Source organism: Siniperca chuatsi, linkage group LG21 (genome assembly GCF_020085105.1).
Source record: "Siniperca chuatsi isolate FFG_IHB_CAS linkage group LG21, ASM2008510v1, whole genome shotgun sequence".
NCBI classification, from domain to species: Eukaryota; Metazoa; Chordata; class Actinopteri; order Centrarchiformes; family Sinipercidae; genus Siniperca; species Siniperca chuatsi.
Genome location: NC_058062.1, coordinates 23,164,971 through 23,187,832, shown reverse-complemented (window position 1 = coordinate 23,187,832; position 22,862 = coordinate 23,164,971). Strand labels below are relative to the sequence as shown.

General features: G+C 40.1%; 1 protein-coding gene across 11 annotated transcripts in view; it reads left to right on the top strand.

The window, feature by feature from the left end:
• The window catches only part of rbfox1 (RNA binding fox-1 homolog 1), a 267,586-nt gene that overhangs the window by 190,536 nt on the left and 54,188 nt on the right, over window positions 1-22,862 (top strand). For 10 of the 11 annotated variants that reach the window (XM_044182189.1, XM_044182179.1, XM_044182178.1 and 7 more), the window contains one exon: window positions 20,800-20,864. The exons of the other annotated variant lie outside the window; for it this stretch is intronic. In XM_044182189.1, coding sequence (XP_044038124.1) covers window positions 20,800-20,864 — 65 coding nt within the window. The remainder of the gene's footprint in view (window positions 1-20,799; window positions 20,865-22,862) is intronic. 11 annotated transcript variants of the gene reach the window in all.

Genomic DNA, 22,862 nt, shown 5'->3' with positions numbered 1-22,862 from the left:
GCAGGCAAGGGTCAAATCCAGAATGCAGTCCAATACAAGAAAACCAAAATCCAGCAGGGAACTAAATAATCCACAGTCCAAATAATCAGGTAGAAAGTCCAAATACCATCCAAAGTCCAAATAATCAGGCAGAAAGTTCAAAAGCACAAGAAAACCAGGGAAAATGGTAGAACTCTTGACACGTGGGACAAAGACGAACTGACAAAGAAACAAGGGAAACACACAGACTATATACTCTGGTGTACTCTATACTCTGGAATATACTCTCACTGGTGAAAGATGAAACTAATTAAGGTGGGGCAAACAATCAAAACTGGAAGGAAACACACAAAGACAGGAAGTGAAGTCCAAAAATAAACAGGAAATAATATAGGAAACAACTAAACTTAAACCCAAAACCATGACAGCTTGTGTAAAAATAATAATACAATGATGTGAATAATAATTACAACATTATAGCTGCAAGTAGAGCAAGAGGGCCCTCGCAACTCCTGGGCCGTGCCGCAATCCACGACGTCGTTGCCGGAGGTCGATTGAGACACGGCTCTGATTTTTCTTGAATATTGGACGAAGGAGTTCAATCCAGTCCTTGATCTGGATCTTCATCCCCCAGGAGATTCATCCTCTCCCCTTCTTTCCCTCTCTCCTTAGTTTGCATGATATCATGGCTCTATCTCCCTCTGTTTGTTTCTCTTCTGTGTGAATGCATTTGTTAAATCAAATGATGATCGTCACACAATGCTTACTTCCTGTTGCCAGTAGGTGGTGCAATGACTATATCTCCTAATTGGCATGTAGATGTCCCTAAGCTGGGACTCTTATCAAACATGTGAAATTTTGAGCAGATTTGACCACGTACACTGAAGTTACAGTAACTTCCTGTATCTTCGCGAAACATCAAAATTCGATGCCACGCTACGGACACACCCTTAAGCGAAAATTTACACTTAGCACAACTTTTCATCATGAAGGTCTTTAGATTGCACTGCAAATTTTTTTGAGTCGATCTGATTCATTCTCAAGAATACGGAAATACGGAGCCTGTAAATGGGAAAAAAAAAAAGGCTTAAAAGTGCAGATTCAATTCAAAATGGCTGACTTTCTATTGGGTTTAGGGTATGACTCCAAGAGGCTGTTTTGTATGTCTTGGGGTGATACATAGGCTGCAGAAATTTCCTACATCTAGGTGAAACGTACCACGTGGTCTACTTCGTTGAAGGCTAACTTCCTGTTGCCAGTGGGTGGCCCTATGACAAATATTCACTATTGGCCTGTAGATTTCTTCAGGCCGGGACTCTTGTGAAGATTTGACCATGTACACTCAAGTTACAACAACTTCCTGTGTCATGGTGAAACATCAATTCAACAGTCGACGCCACGCCACATAGCATCATCAATGTTTTAAGGCTTATCTGCCAACATTTGGGGTGGATGTGGTCAACCTGCTAGGAGGAGTATGTCAAAGTATAAAACGTGTAATTTCCTTTGCCAGTAGGTGGCGCTATGACTATGATTGAATACTGGCATATGGATGTCTTCAGGACAGGACTCTTATCAAAAATGTCTTTATAAATACAATACAAACATGTCCTTACAAAGACAAATATAGCTCTAAGACTACAGTGCATCCCTGGTAACTTTTCCTCATACAGAAATGAAATTATTTCATACAAAAATAAAACTGGTAGCAGCTTTTTCTATAAGAAAATACATAAATAAATTTGAAAAATTAAATGTTGCTGCATAGATAAAATGGGCAGCATCCCTTTTAGGATAATTTGACAGTAATTTCATGGATAAATTAGCAAAAACAAGGACTGCATCTGACAAAATTATCTTAACACAAGGTCAATTTACTAGCTTTACTAATTTAATTATATAATTATATAGCTTTAATTATAATTCCCCGCTTTTATTCTGAATGCCAGATGCATAGCCTGGAACCGGGACCATGTTGGTTACCAACCCATACAGTTTATTAATCAATGTGTATGGTTTAATAATCTGTGCAAATGGTTTATTAATATGTGTGTTTGAATTTACAAAATGTGCATAATACAAACAATATACTAAACTGAGTGCATAGTTTAGTGGGCTTCTGTCTGTTCCTGAGTCCAGGATTAAAACTAAGGGGGACAGAGCTTTTGCCATCAGGGCTCTGAGGCTCTGGAACAACTTGCTTAAAAAAATAAGGTTGTCTGAGTCAGTGTCTTCTTTCAAGTCGCTTCTCAAAACGCATTTTTTACGGAAAACATATCCTGATCTTACCTGAGCTGTCTGTTTATTTTATTGTTTTTATGTATATTATCATTCACTGTGGTATTTTATTTCTCTTGTTGTGAAGCACTTTGTACTTTGTTTTTATAAGTGCTCTATAAATAAATTTTTATTATTATTTATTTATTTTATTATTACTAGTTATGAAGTGCACACACACACGGCATATATATATTTTACCAACAATGTGTTGGATTTTACAGTCGAATGAGTTACTTAGGCTATTGTATTGGGAAAGTAGAGAGGTCAAAGAGAACGCTATCAATACCATGGATAGGGTTCTGATGGTGAAAGTGCTGAAACATGAAAATAAGCATTAGCTCCTGAGAGCAGAGGAGCTGTCTATTTCACTGTGGTGCTGAAATGACCTCTGACTTTAACAAAAGGCATTTTTGATGCAATAACCTCAAGTGCACTCCTATTTGAAGGCAAGAGATGATAGTCAAAAGAAGCCTATAGCACACGATGAGACAGAAGAAAGCTGCAATATTATAATATTATAACAAAAAACAACACCATGTCCCAAAAACAAACAGCATTATTTCTGCCATATATCCTACACATAAAAAGCAGGAAGGATGTCCGCATTAACGACATCTATGAATATAGCCTGGCAGTACAGTTGTCTCATTGTCAGTTCAGCTATCACCTTAATATCCTCTTATTATTCATAACGAGACTAACAATGTATCACCCAGGGCTACTGGTAAGTGCCTTTATAATTCTCAACAACTATGACTTTTCTAAACTGTGTTTTAATAATGCTGTGGGCTGTGGTTCATCAACAACAGGGCCTTGACATGATGGTGTAACATTATACTCCTCATAGTCTACCTACCTACAATTTACAAGCACCAAGCAAAACAATTAATTATCTTGTGTAAAAATAACAATAGTAATAATTGTTATGATTATAGATAAGAAAGTGTAACTAATACATCTGAAAAACACATACACAATGAAACAGGTGCTCGGTGACAACCTGACTCCAAAATGATAAATCTGTTAAATAGGGGTACGGCAGCCCATCAGATACCCCAAATCCCCTTGAAAAAGCACTTGTACTCACCTACAAGTGAGTTACTTGTAGCCAACTTGTAGCCTAGTAAGCCTACCATAATGTATGTATAACTTGTCTTGAAAATGATATATAACGCAATATGATTATTTAGGACTAATGTTATATCTAGCGCTATCCAAACTTTACCTGCTGTATAGTTGTTGACACACCAAGGGCAGTGATGCTGATGCCAGTCGAACTGCTGCATTGCTGCTATGGAGGTGGTCGTTCGTGGGCTGGCAACTGTTTATAAAAAAGCCAAATGAATCAAATTTAGGGAGCTTTGATACCATCTCCTGTTATTTTCTCTCGTCTTTTCTTACTGCCACGTTTATGATTGAAAGGCATGACTGCTCACCTGGCTTGCAGATTTGCTCAGCTTGTCAGGCTTGACAGATTTTGCACCTAAACTAGCTACCGTATATCATATCGTCTCGTCACATGATCAAATAAAGACTTGACATTGGACATACATATTACCCAGCAATCATCACTGCATCTCTCTATATGACAAAAATACCACAGAAAATAAGAAATAATTATTTTAATTAAATAGTTTCAATTTACAGAGACCCAACAAATCCCACCATAAACAAGCACTTGGTGATAGTGGCAAGGAAAAACTTCCTTTAAGAGGCAGAAACCTCGTGCAGGACCAGACTCAAAGTTGGGGGGGAGGTTAGAAAGAACGGGGGAAGCACAATACAAATTTCACCTAGAATTTAGAATAATAATAATGTAATGGTAGTGGTAATATTAATATTAATAAAGTAATAATAACAAGAATGATAATGATAGGAATAATAATGATAATAGTAGTAATAAGACTAATAATAACAATTGTAGTAACAGTTGTCGAGCAGGAACATGGGGGCAGCAGGTGGCTCCGGAGGCAGAAATACCTGGTGAAAGTGACAGAAGGAGAGAGGCGAGAGACTGGAAAGTACAGAACTACGGGAGAGAGAAGATGTCGAGTTAGTAATATGCATTAATGGGATAATAATGCATACAGATGGAGAGGGAAGGGAGGGGAGAGGAAAGAGGTGCATCATGAGAAGTCTCCCAGCAGTATAGGTCTATAGCAGCATAACTGGGGATGGTTGAAAACTCACCCAAGCCAGCCCTAACTATAAGCTTTGCCAAAGAGGAAAGTCTTTAGCCTACTCTTAAATGTGGAGATGGTGTCTGCCTCCCGAACCCAAACTGGGACCTACTTTTGGAGATTCTAGGAACCCTGCACTCTAGGAGCGCAGTGTTCTCATGGGGTAATAAAGTATTATGAGCTCTTTAAGATACGATGGTGGCTGACCATTGAGAGCTTTGTAGGTGAGGAGAATGATTTTAAATTCTATTCTGGATTTTACAGGGAGCCAGTGCAGAGAAGCTAATATTGGAGAAATATGATCTCTTTTCCTAGTTCTTGTCAGTACACGTGCCGCAGCATTCTGGATCAACTGGAGAGTCTTAAGGGACTTAGCCTGATAAAAAGGAAGTTTATATAAGTTTAATTCTCCCAGCTTTTTCTTATCAGTTGTTGGAAGGCACACCACACTTTTAAGAATAAAACAGGGTGTTGTCCACTTATAAGTAATTAACAGACAGCGTTGATTAAATGTCATACAAGGTAGACATCTGCTATTATGACACCCCATGTATGGGTTATACACACATATCTGTAACAGTAAATGAAATAAAATCACACAAATTATTTCAGCAATTTTTGTATCATGAATGTCTGTCTGCTTGAGTTTCCTCTCTGAGGAGTGAGAGGAGGAGGGGAGTCAGCAGACACACAAACGTGCACTGAGGGCCTATGGAATTCAGCCTTTCACTTACATTTCCTCTTATTACCAGCCATGATAAATTAATTATTGCATAGATACATATTCATAATTCCTGTGTCATTAGCTATTAAGCACATCATAATAGGCAAATAAGTACCATCCAGTAACCTTAGGTATGTTCAATTGATTAATAATAAGGTTAAGACAACAAGAGATCAGTTGAAAATATTTTGGCAATATGTCATTAGAGTGGCAAGCAAGGACTTACACTACTGAAACTGTATCCCAAATTATCACACATGCTGTCCAAAATTATTATGGATGTCCTGAAAGAATAGTTTTGTTAATGCAAAAAATGGTGACCCGCACTTTGTATGACATCATATTAATTTCTTTACATAAAGAACAGTTCCTTTTGACAAGGTCTAGTGGCATCAGCATGACAACATCAAGTTCTGCATGTTGTTACTTAATGTAACACATGGATTTATACTTGATTGTGCACGGCAAAGTCGTTTTCTTTGTTCCTTTAGTCTTAGATTGACAAGTCCTCGTTTTCACTTGATGAAGACCAGAGATCATGAGATGATCCTTCAAAGAGGGTGGTGTCAGGTTGTGTTATGCACGATCAGGGAGGGTATGTTGTAATTTACTAGAGTGGCTTAGGTTGTTCATGCTAAGTGAGTTTTTGCAGGCCGCCGTAAATCGAGAAATTGTCATTCAACCTTCCATTAGTGACCTGAGTCCAGCAAAGGTCATGAGGACAGAGGAGATTGCTGGAGAAGGCTTATCAGTGCCCTGGACATGCCTGGTTTATGACTTAGAAGCCAGCTTTCAGAAAAGTTTAATTCTTTTCATTAATAAAGATCCAAAATGTTCATCAGGATCGGGGTTGATCATGCTACACTTTAATGTGAACTCTGTCCCATCGTAAATTAGCCATTTGTCACTACACCTTCCATTAGTGTCCTGCTGGAGTCCTGCAGGGCCTGTTTCGTGACCCAGAGGTCATGTGAATAGCAAAATCAAGAAAAGTTCCTTCCTGTCTCAATGAAAGAGGTAAAATTGTTCATCGTCAATTCAACATCGTGTTCACGCTACATGTATATAAATATAATATCAATATATTATATAAATAAGCAATGTGTAAATGCAAAAGTATACTGTATGCATTAACCTTTTCTTGTAAGATCAAAACAATTAATTCATCTTCACATATTTATTAATCAATTATTTTATGCACATGATCAAATAATGACTGACATACATATTATCCAGCAATCATCACTGCATCTCTCTATATGACAAAAATACCAAAGAAAATATGAAATAGCAGCAAGAAGAAGCACAATACAAATTTCACCTAGAATTTAGAATAATAATAATGTAATGGTAGTGGTAATATTAATATTAATAAAGTAATAATAACAAGAATGATAATGATAGGAATAATAATGATAATAATAGTAATAAGACTAACAATAACAATTGTAGTAACAGTTGTCGAGCAGGAACATGGGGGCAGCAGGTGGCTCCGGAGGCAGAAATACCTGCTGAAAGCGACAGAAGGAAAGAGGAGAGAGACTGGAAAGCACACAACTTCGGGAGAGAGAAGATGTCGACTTAGTAACATGCATTAATGGGATAAAAATGCATACAGATGGAGAGGGAGAGCAGGAGAGAGGAGCTCAGTGCATCATGAGAAGTCTCTCAGCAGTCTAGGCTAGCAATCTGAAAATGTTGAGATGGGCATTACATTTTTTTCTCCATTTTCTGTCTGCCACATAACAATTTCTCTTTAATTTAGTAATTTCATAACTGTTTGGGGTTGGCCTTTCTCTTTTTGACAGTCTCGATAGTTGACCTGAGTTTGGTAATTAGGTGATTTGCCATGCCTTCACATGAGGATGGTAGAATAGCTGCTGGTATACCTTCTAAACAGGTCATAAATTTTGCAGCAACCTCAGGGGTAAGACACCGTTTTTTAACAGGGCGTTCTGTATTTTTCAGTGCTGTGCTGTAACCGAAAAGAATACATAAAAATGATCAGACAAAGCCATATCAACAATGGAGGATACATCAACAGTAAGTCTGTGTGTTATCACCAAAATCCATATAATTCAAAATATTTAAAAATTCAATGGCTTTGGAATCTGACTTATTGTCGACATGTAGGTTAAAATCACCTTTGATAATGTCGGCTAAGAAAAGGGGGCATTGCTTGGGGCACCTGTATAAAGTCATACTCAATGTCTCTGGGGTATTACTTTGAATCTGTGTAAACTGATATCAATGCTGACTCTGACCCTAACCCCATATGTTTCACTATAGAACAATATATGATAAAGCATTTCACTTGTCCCAGACAAGTTATATCATTAATTGTCAAGCCATGCATGTTTCACTAACAAGATTTAAAGCTAGCAAACTGATGTTATCTAACACATTAACCCAGCCAACGTTAGCCTGGAAGCCAGGCTCATTCATTCATTTACTACTGCAAACTGAAAACTCATTTTGCGAGAAATAATGTTTTTCAGCCAGGCTAAGCCAACGCGGCCTGCTAGCAAATTTGCCACAAGTTGACATAGCCGACTGCCCAGTAATCAAATATATAATATGTTTACATTAGGACTTACAGATAGCTAATTTACCATGGCATAAATATCAGGGTGATGCGCCATCAAGTGTCTTTTCAGGTTGGTTGTATTCTTCCCACCTAATATCCACAGGGTGTCTCTCCATCTCCCATTACCACAGTGCATTGTGTTTTACTTTCTGCCGAATTATAAATAAAGTGTGTCCATAGATCTATTCTTTTTTTCCGACCAAACCCTTTGTTGAAGCCATCATGTTGTTGTCAGTAACTCACTGTCGGTTAGGGACAGCATCTGCACACGTCACATCATTCTGCACATTTTTCAGCGCGTTCGTTTATTTGCAAAAGTCTGGAGAGAAGCTATTCCTTAATTTGGCATTTATTAAAGCATTGGAGGATCAAAAACATCTTGTACAAGGATCTTTTCTATTCAGAAAACCACAGTCAGCAAGCTGTTAATCTGTAGCCATCATCCTAAAAAAGAATGCTATTCTTAACATTAGACAGAGTTTTAAATGAAAAGGTACAACTATCTGATAGGTTTCTACAGAGGTGGGGAGGAGCTGTAGTTTAGACTTAGCTCTCCCTTCAGGGGTGCACAGGCTGGTCCCAGCCTCTTGGCACACGAGTCCACCCTTCGTGTGGAGACAGCACCCTAGTGGAGGAATCCTACACTATCTCTGTTTGTAAGTTGCTAAAGTCTCTGCTTCATTCCCCAAAACTGATACTTTTCCTCTCATGGTCATTACAATACATACTGTCCTCGGTACATGATGTTCTTTCTGATATCCCTGTTTCTTTGTATAAATGTAAGCCTGTTTGCAACAGCTAATCAACTTTTCCCTGCAGTCAGCGAGTCTGCAGGACAGCACTTTGAACTGTTAAACCTCATGCCCTGTGTGTGTGTATGTGTACAAAAATTTCAACATGGTATTAATATAATAGGCAAGCAACCTTAATTTAAATTATTAATTCTCACACACATCAGTCAGTGACAGGGATGCATTGTTTATATTTTGTCAGACAGACTAGACGCACAATTGGGGAAAAATGTTCTACATTTTTTAAATGTCTGATAGCCCACCACTAACATTTTAGTCTTGTGTCATCTCGTCAACAATAGCAAAACATAAATTTCGTCATAGTTTCTATTATCAAAGATCTATTTTTTGATTGTCAACGTCTCGTCTTAGTGGAAAAAAGGTTGTTGATGAACATTTTTCGTAATAGTTTTCGTTAACTAAATTAACACTGACACACACCAGCTATTAGTCTCCTTTCCAAACACAATCTGCACACAAATAAACACGCCTGCACACAGTGCTGTAGGGTTGCCATTAATCACTTAGTCAGGCGTGACAGTCCACAGGGGCTGGTGACTAACACAGGCCAACCTGTTCATCTTCCTGCCATGGCCCATCATCACACGCACTAAGTATCATTTACTCCACAGTTTATAGTGGTAATAATACATTGCTCATGTCAGGACACACTGTCTCAGTTGTAGAGTGTGGAAGGGTGGAAGGTGAAATGATGTGAAAAGTGCTGGAGTTGTCACTGAGCCTGGAAGAGAGAAAAACGGCTTTTGCTTTATGATCAATTAAGACAGGGGTTCTAAGCCATGTGCCATTTAAAGCTAACAATGAAAACAGAAAGACTAACAAGCTGTAATGCAACTGCTTACATCTTTACTATTGTTTTACTCTTTTTGTTCAATTTGTCACAATATAAAAATGGTGGATGGAATAAATAAATAAGGTTTTACCGATGGTGGCAGAAAGAGGTCAGTGCACTACATTTGAAAACGCAGAGACAAAACACATTCACCAATTTGACAACACATATAAAGATAAAGATACCCAGAAAGAAACTCGTACACAGCAAAACAAAACTTTTCAGGGGACACGTAAAACCAAATTTGGGAGAAAGTCATTATTTTGCAAATTACAATTAAGCCCCATGTCAAGTTCAAGTCTTAAACAAGTCATTATGTGTCCTTCAATTTAAAATTTTAAAGAGTTTGAAAACAGTTAGTATAGTAAATTTACAAAAGTAATCAATACTTTTTAGAATTTGTATTTATAACTTCTATAATTTCTCCCCGTGCATGCATGGGTTTTCCCCTGGATGCTCCGGCTTCCACCCACAGTCCAAAGACATACAGGTTATTTTAATTGTAGACTCTAAATTGTCCATAGCTGTAGATAAAAAATGGTTTAAAGGATACCACAAAATCTAACAATAATTAATAAGCCTCAAAGAGAGTGATTGCACTCACTTTGGGTTATCAGAAATAATCAATATTTATATTAAATAATAGAATTTAATTTGCATTAAATTCACATCGGGGCACCACCCTTAAAGAAAGGAAAAGCGATAGCTCATTAATTAATTTAGTGTCATCAAATATACTAAACTATCAATTTGGAACTCTTATTTATAATTAAATTAAAAACTACAACCAAAATTACCATCAATAGCTAGTAAAGGTTGAAGGGTTTTGGAATTCTGAATAGTTCGCAGCATTCACTCTTGTGTAACATTAAATAGACCAGCATGTGTCTTCAAACGCATTTATTTAAAAAATAACAAAAGTAAAACACACAATATAATCTAACTAAAAGGTACAAAAAGGAGTGTGTGTGAGAAGAATATGTGTATGTTTCGTTGTTCTGCCTCCGTTCCATGTGCACTAGCTTGAATACATGTGTTATGTCAGAAACAAAGAAAGTACAGTGAAGGTCAAGGACCAGGTGGGAGACTTGGGGCGGACAGCCTGGGGCTGGACAGGTGCGGAGCTGGGGACCTCGGAGCTGAACTGCCGAGGTCCGTGATGGAGACTGACACCATCCGAAGACCAGACAGAAGACCGGCGGCGAACACTGAGAGTCAAAGGAGGCCGGTGGCGAACACTGAGAGTCACAGGAGGCTGATAGCGAACACTGAGCCCCTCTGGAGGCCGACGACGAACACGGAGAGTCACTGGAGGCCGGCGCGAAGACGCAACCCTTCTGGAGACCGGTGGCGAAGACGCAACCCTTCTGGGGGCCGGCGGCGAAGGCAGAGCCATTCTGGGGGCCGGCGGCGAACGCTGAAACCTTCTGGAGACTGGAATCCTTCTGGAGGCCGGCGGCGAAGGCCGAGAATCTCTGGAGGCCGGTGGCGGACGCTGAACCCTCCGGGAGGCCGGCGGTGAAGACGAAACCCTTCTGGAGGCCGGCGGCGGATGCTGAACCATTCGGGAGGCCGGCGGCGGAGGCGGAGGCGAAGCCATTCTGGAGGCTGGAATCCTTCTGGAGGCCGGCGGCGAAGACCGAGAGTCTTTGGAGGCTGTTGCCGAGGACTGGCCCTTTCTGGAGGCCTGCCCATCCGCTCAGGGACCAGTGGCGGTACAGCGGGGCCGGGGACTGGCAACGAGACATCAGAGCGGGGAGCCGGCGATGGCAGGACATCAAGGCAGGGCGCCGAGGCGGCTGGACCTGGAGCCCGGCGGGACGTCAAGGCAGGGCGCCGAGGCGGCAGGGCTGGGAGCTGGCGACAAGGCGGCTGGACCTGGAACTGGTGATGGCGGGACATCAAGGCAGGGTGGCGAGGCAGCTGGATCTGGAGCTGGCGGCTGGGCCTCGGGACAGGGAGCCGGCGGCTAGGCCTTGGGACAGGGAGCCGGCGGCTGGAGATGACTCCGCACCAAGGAGCTGCTGCGACCCAGCAGGGACTGGAGCAAGGGGCTGCTGCGACCCAGCAGGGACTGGAGCAAGGGGCTGCTGCGACCCAGCAGGGACTGGAACCGGCGTGGCAGCAGGACATGGGACCGGCAACTGGACAACAGGATTTGGTGCCGTTGTCGAGGAATTGTGACATGGAGCCGGCGACTGGACCTCCGGACATAGTGCCGTCTTCGGAACCTCAGGCCTGGGAGTAAGGAGCTGCTGCGATCCAGCCGGGAAAGGAGTCGGCTGTGATCCAGCAGGGGGTCCAGGGGGCTGCTGAGGTCTGGTGGAGAGTCCAGGGAGCTGCTGTCCAGGGAGCTGCTGTCCAGCGGCGGCGAGGACAGGGTGCGGCTGCGATCCAGCGGCGGCAAGGACAGGGTGCGGCTGCGATCCAGCGGCGGCGAGGACAGGAAGTGACGGCTGCTGCCATCCAGCAGAGACAGGGAGTGACGGCTGCTGCCATCCAGCAGAGACAGGGAGTGACGGCTGCTGCCATCCAGTAAAGAGTCCAGGGACTGGGGGCTGAGGCGATTCAGCAAAGAGTCCACCGCTCCTGAGTCGATCAGGGCTAGTAGCAGAAGTGATCTGTGTGGGTAGTGGAGAGTGACCGGGATCTGTAGGCGAGGTGGTGCCGGCTGTTGAGAGCTGGGTGGTGGGTCGGGAGACCTGCTGGGTTAGCTGTGTGATTTGGGAAACCATGGCCTGTTTGCTGTCTGTCAGAGTCCGGAGTAATTGTTCATGCTGGCCTAGCAGAATCTCTCGGTTAGTTAGCGTTCAGTGATAGGGTGCTACTTCCGAGTTATTAGCTTCTGGGTCCATGTTTGGTTGGATCATTCTGTCGTAAGGGGTGCTGTATGGAGGTATGTGGACCCAAAAGCAGATGACGAGGAAGCGGTCTCAGGGTGAAGTAGCCGGATCAGGTAAACACGCTTGGCAGGAACAACACCATGTGTACAATGATGATCCAACACTGAACAAAGAAAAGACCCAGACTAAATACCCTAGGGGAGGTGAGACAATGAGACACAGGTGCAAACAATCAAGGGAGGACCAACAATCAAAACTGGAGGGAAAACACAAACAGGAAGTAAAAACACAACATACACAAGGGAAGAAGAATACCACCAAAATAAACCAGGAAAGGATAACACCTAAACTACCACACTATAAGTGCATGCCTGAAGCATAACTAACATCAACTTAGCATGTGGCTACCAAATTTTGAACCAGTGAATGAATGAATGAACCAATTCATTACATGTTCATTGACAAAAGTTAAGCAGTCCTGTGCTTAGCTGTGCACACTATTACACTATGCCATGCCCAGTTAACATTACCAGTCCATGAAGGGTTGCTTTGGTGCTGCTTTGTTAGCTGGTGATTCCATCAATTGTGGATGAGTCAGGCTGGAAAGAATTGTGCCCTCCAAAGGATAGCTAATGGATGGAACTTTCAAATAAACTTTACAACATTTAAAAAGCAAAATGATCAAGTGTGCCTTGGTACAGTATCTAATTTCTGCGACACAATTACATTTTATTTAATTTATTACTTAGATAAATGTTGCAGAGTTGGTGTTAATTCTCTGTGGGTTCATCACAAAAGTTTCACCTTTCACATTACAGATAGCACTGGAGACAGTGCAGTATTCACTGAGTATATTAGATGCCACTGTGATGCTGACAATAAACAATGTCATGTCATGTAGCATGCAGCACTATGTCAGCACTACAGTGTGACATAGTGCTGACAAACACTACTACAGGTAGCTTCCCACATTCACTAAAAGAAAACTGGCATCAATAAGACTTAAGCAGAATGCCTCATAAATTTATAACATAAAAACAAATGCACAGGAAAAATAAAACAAGCAAGAAATTAGATTTCAGTTGGCTCTGGAAAGCATAGACAGTTAAAAATACTATAAAGAAAATGATACTTCTTTTTCCAAATGTTACAAACTTAAACAGTTAAAACACTTCAGAGATTATCCTCTGCCAATCTTAGACAGAACGTCTGCTCATATTCGTGAAAGCACGTAATTATTTTCAGACATAATATGGAGCCTGGCTATTAAAAACAGTCACAAGATTAAGTAATTTCACTGTAACTCCTGTAGTGATTCTTCTTTGCTTTGCCTCTGAGACTTCTGCATTGTTCAAACTGTCAGAGATTGATGAGGAATTTTGAACAAAAATCTCAAAATGAATTGGTGACAAAGGATTACCTTGCCTTAATCCCTCCAAGTCTAAAAAATCATCACACATTAACGCAGATTACGAATTTGACTGTCATTTGAGTTTCATGAATATCAAATTCTGACAACACATGCAGACCAGTTGAATGAAGCATAACAACGCAGGTCCTTTGCAATAAATGAATAACATGTTTATTTTGCCAAATGATTTTGGTTATATTACCTTCATCTGAGGTCATGAGACTTTCCCATTATTATGACATTTAATAAAAAAATGTATATATTACAAAAATACTACCACTAATAATAAAACTGTCACTTTTCAATTCAATTCAATTTTATTTATATAGCGTCAAGGGTTAGGGAGGCATCAGCATCAGTAACAGAGCCACTAACAACAACTGTAGTAGCAGTTGTCGAGCAGGCACACAACCACAGACCCAGACCCCAAAGCTCCGGTGGCAGAAATACCTGCTGAAAGCGACAGAAGGAGAGAGGAGAGAAACGAGAAAGCACAGAACTACGGGAGAGAGAAGATGTTGAGTTAGTAACATGCAGTAATGGGATAAAAATGCATACAGATGGAGAGGACAGAGGAAAGAGGTGCATCATGTTAAGTCTCCCGGCAGTCTAGGCCTATAGCAGCATAAGTAAGGGATGGTTCAGGACTCACCCAAGCCAGCCCTAACTATAAGCTTTATCAAAGAGTAAAGTCTTTAGCCTACTCTTAAATGTGGAGATGGTGTCTGCCTCCTCAACCCAAACTGGGACCTGATTCCACAGAAGAGGCCCATTCAATCAAATGTAAAATGCAAGTCTCCTTCACAAACGATCCAAGGCACACTGCAGGATTTGTGCAAAATTAAAATGCCGTTATTTAAATGGCAATATGTATTGAAAATGACCAACGCGTTGCGACCAACACAGTTCTTCATCAGGGTCGTTGTAAAAAGTACTGTATTGTGTTACTCTAATGCGTTGAAGGAAAGATGGTTCTCTATCAATGTGGTAGCCTATTGGTAAAAAAACAAATGATACATCATCAAGAGAAAGGAGACAAAAGAAGGGGAGGGAAGGGGGATGGAAAAAGTGACAACAGAGAGGGTAACCCTAAATATTAAAAATACATAATATAGTCAAGGTGCACCTAATCCTTTCCTTATAGAAACATAATAAATTAATCAATCTATAACCTGGACCACACAAAGAATCCACTTTTTTCTAATCATGGCTACAAGCACATAATTACCTCAAAATCACCATGACATCAATAGTTTCATATATTAAGGTACAATCTTCACATTATTCCTGATCATACAGATGGAGAGGGAGAGAAGGAGAGAGGAAAGTCTCATGTTAAGTCTCCAGGTAGTCTAGGCCTATAGCAGCATAACTAAGGGATGGTTCTGGACTCACCCAAGCCAGCCCTAACTAAAAGCTTTATCAAAGAGTAAAGTCTTAAGCCTACTCTTAAATGTGGAGATGGTGTCTGCCTCCCGAACCCAAAATGATACCTGATTCCACAGAAGAGGAGCTTGATAACTGAAGGCTCTGGCTCCCATTCTACTTTTGGAGACTCTAGCACATAAGTAACCCTGCATCTTGGGAGCGCAGTGTTCTAGTCGGGTAATATGGTATTATGAGATCTTTAAGATACGATGGTGCCTGACCATTAAAAGCTTTGTAGGTGAGGAGAAGGATTTTAAATTCTATTCTAAATTTTACAGGGAGCCAGTGCAGAGAAGCTAATATTGGAGAGATATGATCTCTTTTCCTAGTTATTGTCAGTACACGTGCCGCAGCATTCTGGATCAACTGGAGAGTTTTAAGGGACTTATTCGGGCAGTTGGATAATAAGGAATTAGTAGTCCAGCCTAGAAGTAACAAATGCATGCACTTTTTGGCATCATTACGTAGGTGAAAAAAGGCAGTCCTTGAAGTTTGTTTCATGTGGGAGTTAAAGGATAAATCCTGATCAAAGATAACTCCGAAGTAACTTACAGTGCTGCTGGAGGCCAGGGCAATGCCATCTAGATTAACTATATCTTTAGATAATTTGTCTCGGAGGTGTTTGGGACCAAATACAATAACTTCAGTTTTGTCAGAGTTTAACATCAGAACGTTGCGGGTCATCCAGGTCTTAAGGCATGCTTGAAGTTTAGTTAATCAGTTAGTTTAATCTGGCTTGATCGTTAGATATAATTGGGTAACCACTGCACAGCAATGACAGTTTATGGAGTGCTTCCTAATAGTATTGCCTAAAGGAAGCATATATAAGGTGAATAGAATCTGTCCAAGCACAGAACCTTGTGGAACTCTGTGACTAACTTTGTCGTGCACGGAGGACTCACCGTTAACATGTACAAACTGAGATCGATCTGATAGATAGGATTTAAACCAGCTTAGTGCGGTTCCTTTAATGCCAATTACATGTTCTAGTCTCTGTAATAGGATGTGATGGTCAATGGTGTTGAACGCAGCACTAAGATCTAACAAGACAAGTACAGAGACAAGTCCATTGTCTGATGCAATTAAAAGGTAATTTGTAATTTTCAGCTCTGTGCTATGATGCACTCTAAACCCTGACTGAAAATCCTCAAATAAACTATTGTTATTTAGAAAGTCACACAACTGATTGGCGACTGCTTTCTCAAGGATCCTAGAAAGAAAGGGAAGGTTAGATATAGGTCTATAGTTGACTAAAACCCCAGGATCAAGAGTGTGCTTTTTAAGAAGCGGTTTAATTACAGCTACTTCAAAGGATTGTGGTACAAGGCCTGTTAATAAAGACAGATTGATCATATCCAGTAAAGAGGTGCTAACTTAGGGTAAAACGTCTAGTTGGAATGGGGTCTAAGAGACAGGTTGATGGCTTAGATGAATTAATAGTCAAAGTCAGCTGAAGAAGGTTGACAGGAGCAAAGCAGCCAAAACACACGTCAGGCTCTACAGCTGTTTCCATAGTTCCTGTGTTTGAAGACAAGTTGGCACCGGTTAAAGGCAGGACTTGATGAATTTTTTCTATAATAGTTAAAATTTTATCATTAAAGAAGCTCATGAAGTCGTTGCTGCTGAGAGCTATAGGAATACATGGTTCAATAGAGCTATGATTCTCTGTCAGCCTGGCTACAATGCTGAAAAGAAACCTGGGGTTGTTTTTATTTTCCACTATTAATGATAAGTAGTAAGCTGCTCTGGCATTACGGAGGGCCTTCCTATTGTTTTAAGACTATCTTGCAAGACTAAACGGGATTCTTCCACGTTGTTGGAACGCCATTTCCTTTCAAGTTTTCGGGATATTTGCTTTAATTTGCGGGTTTGGGGGTTATACCATGGAGCTAACCTTCTTTGTTTTATTATCTTCTTTTTTAGAGGAGCGACAGAATCGAGTGTTGTTGGCAGTGAGCCTGCAGCGCTATCAACTAGATGGTCAATTTGGGAGGGGCTGAAATTAATATAGGAGTCCTCTGTTATATTGAGACATAACATTGAATTAAATGCAGATGGGATCGCTTCCTTGAATCTAGCCACAGCAATATCAGATAGACATCTAGAGTAAGAATCTTTGCCTAATGGCGTGTAGTCCAGTAATAGCAGTTCAAAAGTTATTAAATAATAGTCCGATAATGAAGGATTCTGTGGAAAGACTATAAATGTTCAATTTCAATGCCATTTACCAGAACAAGGTCGAGGGTGTGGTTAAAACAGTGAGTGGCTTCATGTGCACGCTGACAAAAGCCATTTGAATCTAATACTGAGATAAACGCAGCACTAAGGCCATTATTTTCAACGTCCACATGAATATTGAAATCACCTACAATAACCACTTTATCTGATTTAACGACTAAACTTGATAAAAACTCTGAGAATTCAGATAAAAACTCGGACGAGGACGAGGAGCACGGTACACTGTAACAAATAGAACTGGCTGTCGTGTTTTTCAGGTTGGGTGAGAAATACTAAGAACAAGGCTTTCGAATGAGTTATAATTTAGTTTAGGTTTAGGGTTGATTAATAGGCTTGAGTCGAAGATGGCTGCAACTCCACCTCCTTGGCCAGTACCTCAAGGAATATGAGTATTAATATGACTGGGCGGAGTAGATTCATTAAGGCTAACATATTCTTCATGACCCAGCCAGGTTTCAGTAAGACAAAATAAGTCAATATGATACTCTGATATTATATCGTTCACTATTACAGCTTTAGATGACAGAGATCTGATGTTCACATTTAATTTGTCTATTTTGTTGTGCTATTTCAGTGTTTTTGTTTAGGTTTTTATGTATAACTCCTCTTCTGGTTGGTTTTATTTATTTAAGTGGTCGGGGGGCAGACACCGTCACTAAGGAGTTTTGGGTGGGTAACTGCTCTGGAAGCACAGAGAAGCGTGTAGGACTGCAAATCTGCCTCCTGGTCTCAACTCTGAGTTGTCATGGTTTTGGTCCACTAATAAACTTGGCCAGATTTCTGGATATGAGAACTGCTCCATCCAAATTGGGATGAATGCCGTCTCTCCCAATCAGACCAGGTCTTCCCCAAAAAGTCAACCAATTATCTACAAAGCCCACATTGTTTGCTGGACACCACCTTGACAGCCAGCAGCAGAATGAAGACATGTGGCTAAACCTGTCATCACTGGTTAGGTTTGGCTGGGGCCCAGAGAAAACTACGGAGTCCGACATTGTCTTTGCCTATGTACACACCGACTCAATATTAACTTTAGTGACCTCCGATTGGCGTAATCGGGGGTTGTTACTGCCGACGTGAATAACAGTCTTACTGTATTTACGCTTATCCTTAGCCAGTAGTTTTAAAGAGGATTCAACGTGGCCCGCTCTGGCCCCTTGATTACATCTGACTATAGTCGCTTAGTCAAATAGCACCAACTTCAGAAGTGAGCTGGACAATATGTTGTGGACTGCAACAAGTTACACAACTGCGATCTGACAAATCCTTTTGTGCCACCTACAGGTAAATTTTTTATCAAATGCTACAGACTTAACATCAGCATTACCATCTGTACAATTTCACTGAATTTGGTTACCATGCCCTTAAAAGGATTCAAACTCAAAACCTTGGGATTTGACAGGGTCACGCAAGTAACAATATAGGGTTAGGGTGGCAGTTGTATTGAGTGATGGTGCATGATATACATACAGTATAAAGCAAATTTATCCATGACAGCAGTGTTACATGGAGGACTTCCCTGAGCCAGTACTGAACCCAGAACCTTGCTATCTAATAAGGAACCAGGGCTTAACCACAGAGCCAGTGGAAGATCCCTGACACTCAGATGACAATTTTTTCTCAAATTAACCTTTTGGGTCAGAATTGTGAACATTTTTAGTGGCAGGAGGTCTTGAAAAACGTGAGGATGTACAGTTTTTGTGCAAAGTATTTAAAGTAAGAGAGAATCCGTAAGTTTAATTAAAAACATATTGCCATCACCTGGGTTCGAACTCCCAACCGCTGGATCTAAAAGGATAATATCAAATGCTACAGTCCTGTTCAGCATTGCCATGTACAACTTCACTGAATTTGGTCACCATACCCTTAGCAGGATTCAAACTCACAACCTTGGAATCTGACAGGGGCGCACTAGTGGCAATATCTTAAACCACTGTAGTATTCAGACACATCCTGTAAGAGATAGCATAAGATGATTATTATTTAAAATGCATATCAATCTAAAAGCTAAATAATAATATTAAAGAGTGAGGGAGTTGCATTAAATGATGGTACATGATAAACATACAGTGAAAAACAACTTTAACTGCAATAATATATGGAGAACTGACCTGTACTAGTATCGAACCTACAACCCTGCTATCCAACAGGGAAAGCTGACCATTACCAATCTTAACCACAGAGCTAGTAAAAGAATTTTGACACACAAAGCACAAATTCACATTTGTTGATAAAAATGTATTTGTCTACAATTAAGCTGTTAGATCAGAAATTTCAACATTATTAGTGGCAGGAGGTTTTCCAGAATGTGAGGACATACAGTGTGTGTTTAAAGTGATTAAAGTAAGAGATAATCTGTAAGTTTAATTAAAATTATATTGCCAGCATCTGAACTCCCAACCTCTGTATCTAGAAGGGAAACAGAACTCACAAGTTGTTAAAGCACCACAATATTCAGATACACTGTTAACAGACATCGAAAGATGACTGTTTTTTAAAATACATATCAATGATATACATATAGTATAAAGCAACTTTATCCCTGACAACGATTTTACATGGAGGATTGTCCAGAGCCAGTATCGAACCCAGAACCTTCCTATCTAACAGGGAAGCTGAGCATGACCAGTGGGTTAAACACCGAGCCAGCGGAGGATACCTGACAGACAAAGCACATATTCACATTTTGTTGAGAAAAATGTATTTTTGTTAGTGGCAGGAGGTCTTGCAGAAAGTGAGGATGTACGGTGTGTGCAAAGTATTTAAAGTAAGCGAGAATCCGTAAGTTTTATTTAAAACATATTGCCAGCCTGGGTTTGAACTCCCAACGTCTGGATCTAAAAGGTTCCAACTCAGTTCACATAGACTTTCATTGTAAATTTTAACACGCACGAAATTTGAAATGGAGTTTGTAGGACAAACGGTACAGGAGAAGATAGACACCAAAAAAATGTGAAATAATAATAACAATAAAGATTGAAGACAACAAAAGTGTGAGCGAAGATAAACATTTGAGAGCTTCCAGCTCAGTTTCATAATAAAAGTTAAGTTAAAGTCACACAAATGAACAAATTAATCTGTGGAGTCCCAGTGGGCCCAACATTATCTATTACATACAGTATGTATATTTGTGTTTATGCTGCATCTGCTCAGAGGAACTGAATAGTTAATGGCAAATACTGTAATTACAGACTTTTGGGATTCATGCTCTCACAGTCTACTAGAAATAGAAAAAGCAATGTGGTCAGGTTTAAAAGTTAGATATTTTTTGTAATACTAGTATTAAAATGCTAGTATTTCATATATTAGACAAAAACATGTTTATTATGGTTATTTTTTAACGTTGGAATGTCTGTCTCATTATGTCAGTGTCTGGCATAATACCAACAGAAAACTGTTTTAAGAAGAATATTAATAACACTGAATTCACAGTCTTTACTCTTATGTGTTCTCTGCTGTGTGTGTGTGTGTGTGTGTGTTTCTAGGGTGGTTACGCTGCCTACAGATATGCCCAGCCTACTGCTGCCACAGCTGCTGCATACAGTGACAGGTAAGAAAAAACTGTCACTGGCACGTAAGGAGATTCATTATTATTATTTTTTATGTTTAAGACAGGATATAATGGCCTATAGGCACTAAAATAATCAACCAAGGCTATACTGGCTTTATTTACATGGCAGTGACTGCATTCAGAAGGACAATCAGCTGCAGAGCAAAATTTGTCAAAATCTGTCTGTGTGTTCAAACTTACATAAAGGTCCTTTATGATTCATGCATGCCTTTGTATATTTGCTTTGCAAGATGTATAGAAATTAGGTTAGTTAGATTAAAAGTTAAAGAAGTAAGACAATCTTACAACCACTATGCACTACTGAATTCAGTCAACTACCTCCAAGCTACATGTACCACAACATTTTGTTTAACAACTAGTTGAATTAGTTGGAATGAAAGTACTGTGAATTGTCAAATAAAAGTCCACTCTGTGGCTGTTTCTCTTCTTAACAGAGTTGACATTTTCATTAATTATTTCTAATGACTGTAGTGACATATGGCTTAGAAGGCATTAAAATGATCACAGCGAATGACCATCATTTTGGCAAGAGGAAGGAGAATTTATGCTTACTTCTGGCTATCAGAAGTAATCAATATTTTCTAAATAAACAGAATCTAACTCATTAAATTCCTCTCAGGGCACCACCCTCCAAAAAGGGAAAATTGATAGCCAATTAATTAATTTAGTCTCGATCTGAAGGTTGCTACAGAGTTCTTGACTCGTGTACAGTGACTGTAATACTTCATACACACAAACCACATAATAATCAAGTTCTTTATAAATGAAAGGTTTATTGAACTACTAACTACACACACACACGAAACAACTAACTACACACATAACTAATAATTACTAAACAACAAATGAATGAACAAATGCAACCATGAATAACTATGAATAAATGCGAACAAATGCAAGTAATTTAGCAATAAATGATTGATAAAAGCATGAATGAAATTTTGAATACAGCCCAAACAATAATGATTTAATGAAAACCAGTGTTTATCTGGTAAGGGAGTAGATTATGGTAAGGTGTCTTAATTTGTGGAAACAGAAGACAGTGGAAGAACCTTAAAGTGATTTCGCTGATTAATGTTAATAGCTAATGCACCGTTCAGCAGCTGAGAGGTAATTGTGAAGCATGAGCGAAATACTTGATGATTCCGTATCATGATTAGACCTATACTGAAGGGAGATTCTACTCCTGACCTAACGTTAACTTACTTAGTTAGTAATTTGTAGCATCAACTCCAAATATCACAGGAAAAGTAAAGTTTCAGCTGCTGGTTCAGATGGCCAGTTGAGCTGGAAGGGAGACACAGGTCGAATTCCCTGTGTGGGCCACTCGGGTCTGTTCAGATGAGCTTGGATCCACGTGGCAGCTTGGCCCACTGATTTTCTCTCCTTTGGGCATTGTTGATTCCCATGGGGCGGCTTGGCTTGAGTCAGCCTACTTCGTTCCTCTCACTCCCAGCAGGCCGAAGGATGATGAGGTTTCTTTACAACCGCTTGACTTGGTTGTGATGGCAACACCGTGTTAGCGTCTGCCAAATAATGACTGAGTTCTAAAGTTTGTTATGGTCCTAACAGTGGGCGAAAGGCCCTCCTCGTACACACATGCACTCTGAGGGTATGTGTGTTTTTGACATTCCAACTTACACTTTCTTTTATTCCAAGCTATGATCAATTTTCTGGTTAGACATGTACACATTTACCTGTTTTACTTAATCTAAACACACCATTTAGGCTACAGTTAGTGGAGAGAGGACAGAATGAAGCTTTCGTAACACATTATAATAGGCAAATACATAATATCAGGTAGCCTTATACATATTTAAGGTTAAGAAAACAGTAAAGGTTAAGAAATCAGTTTAAATTATTCTTTGAAATATTGTCCTTAGGGAAGCAAGGGCCTACACTAATGCAACTGTGTCCCAAATTACCAAACATGCTGTCCCAAATGATCAAAAATGTTCACATGTTAACTCAAACCTT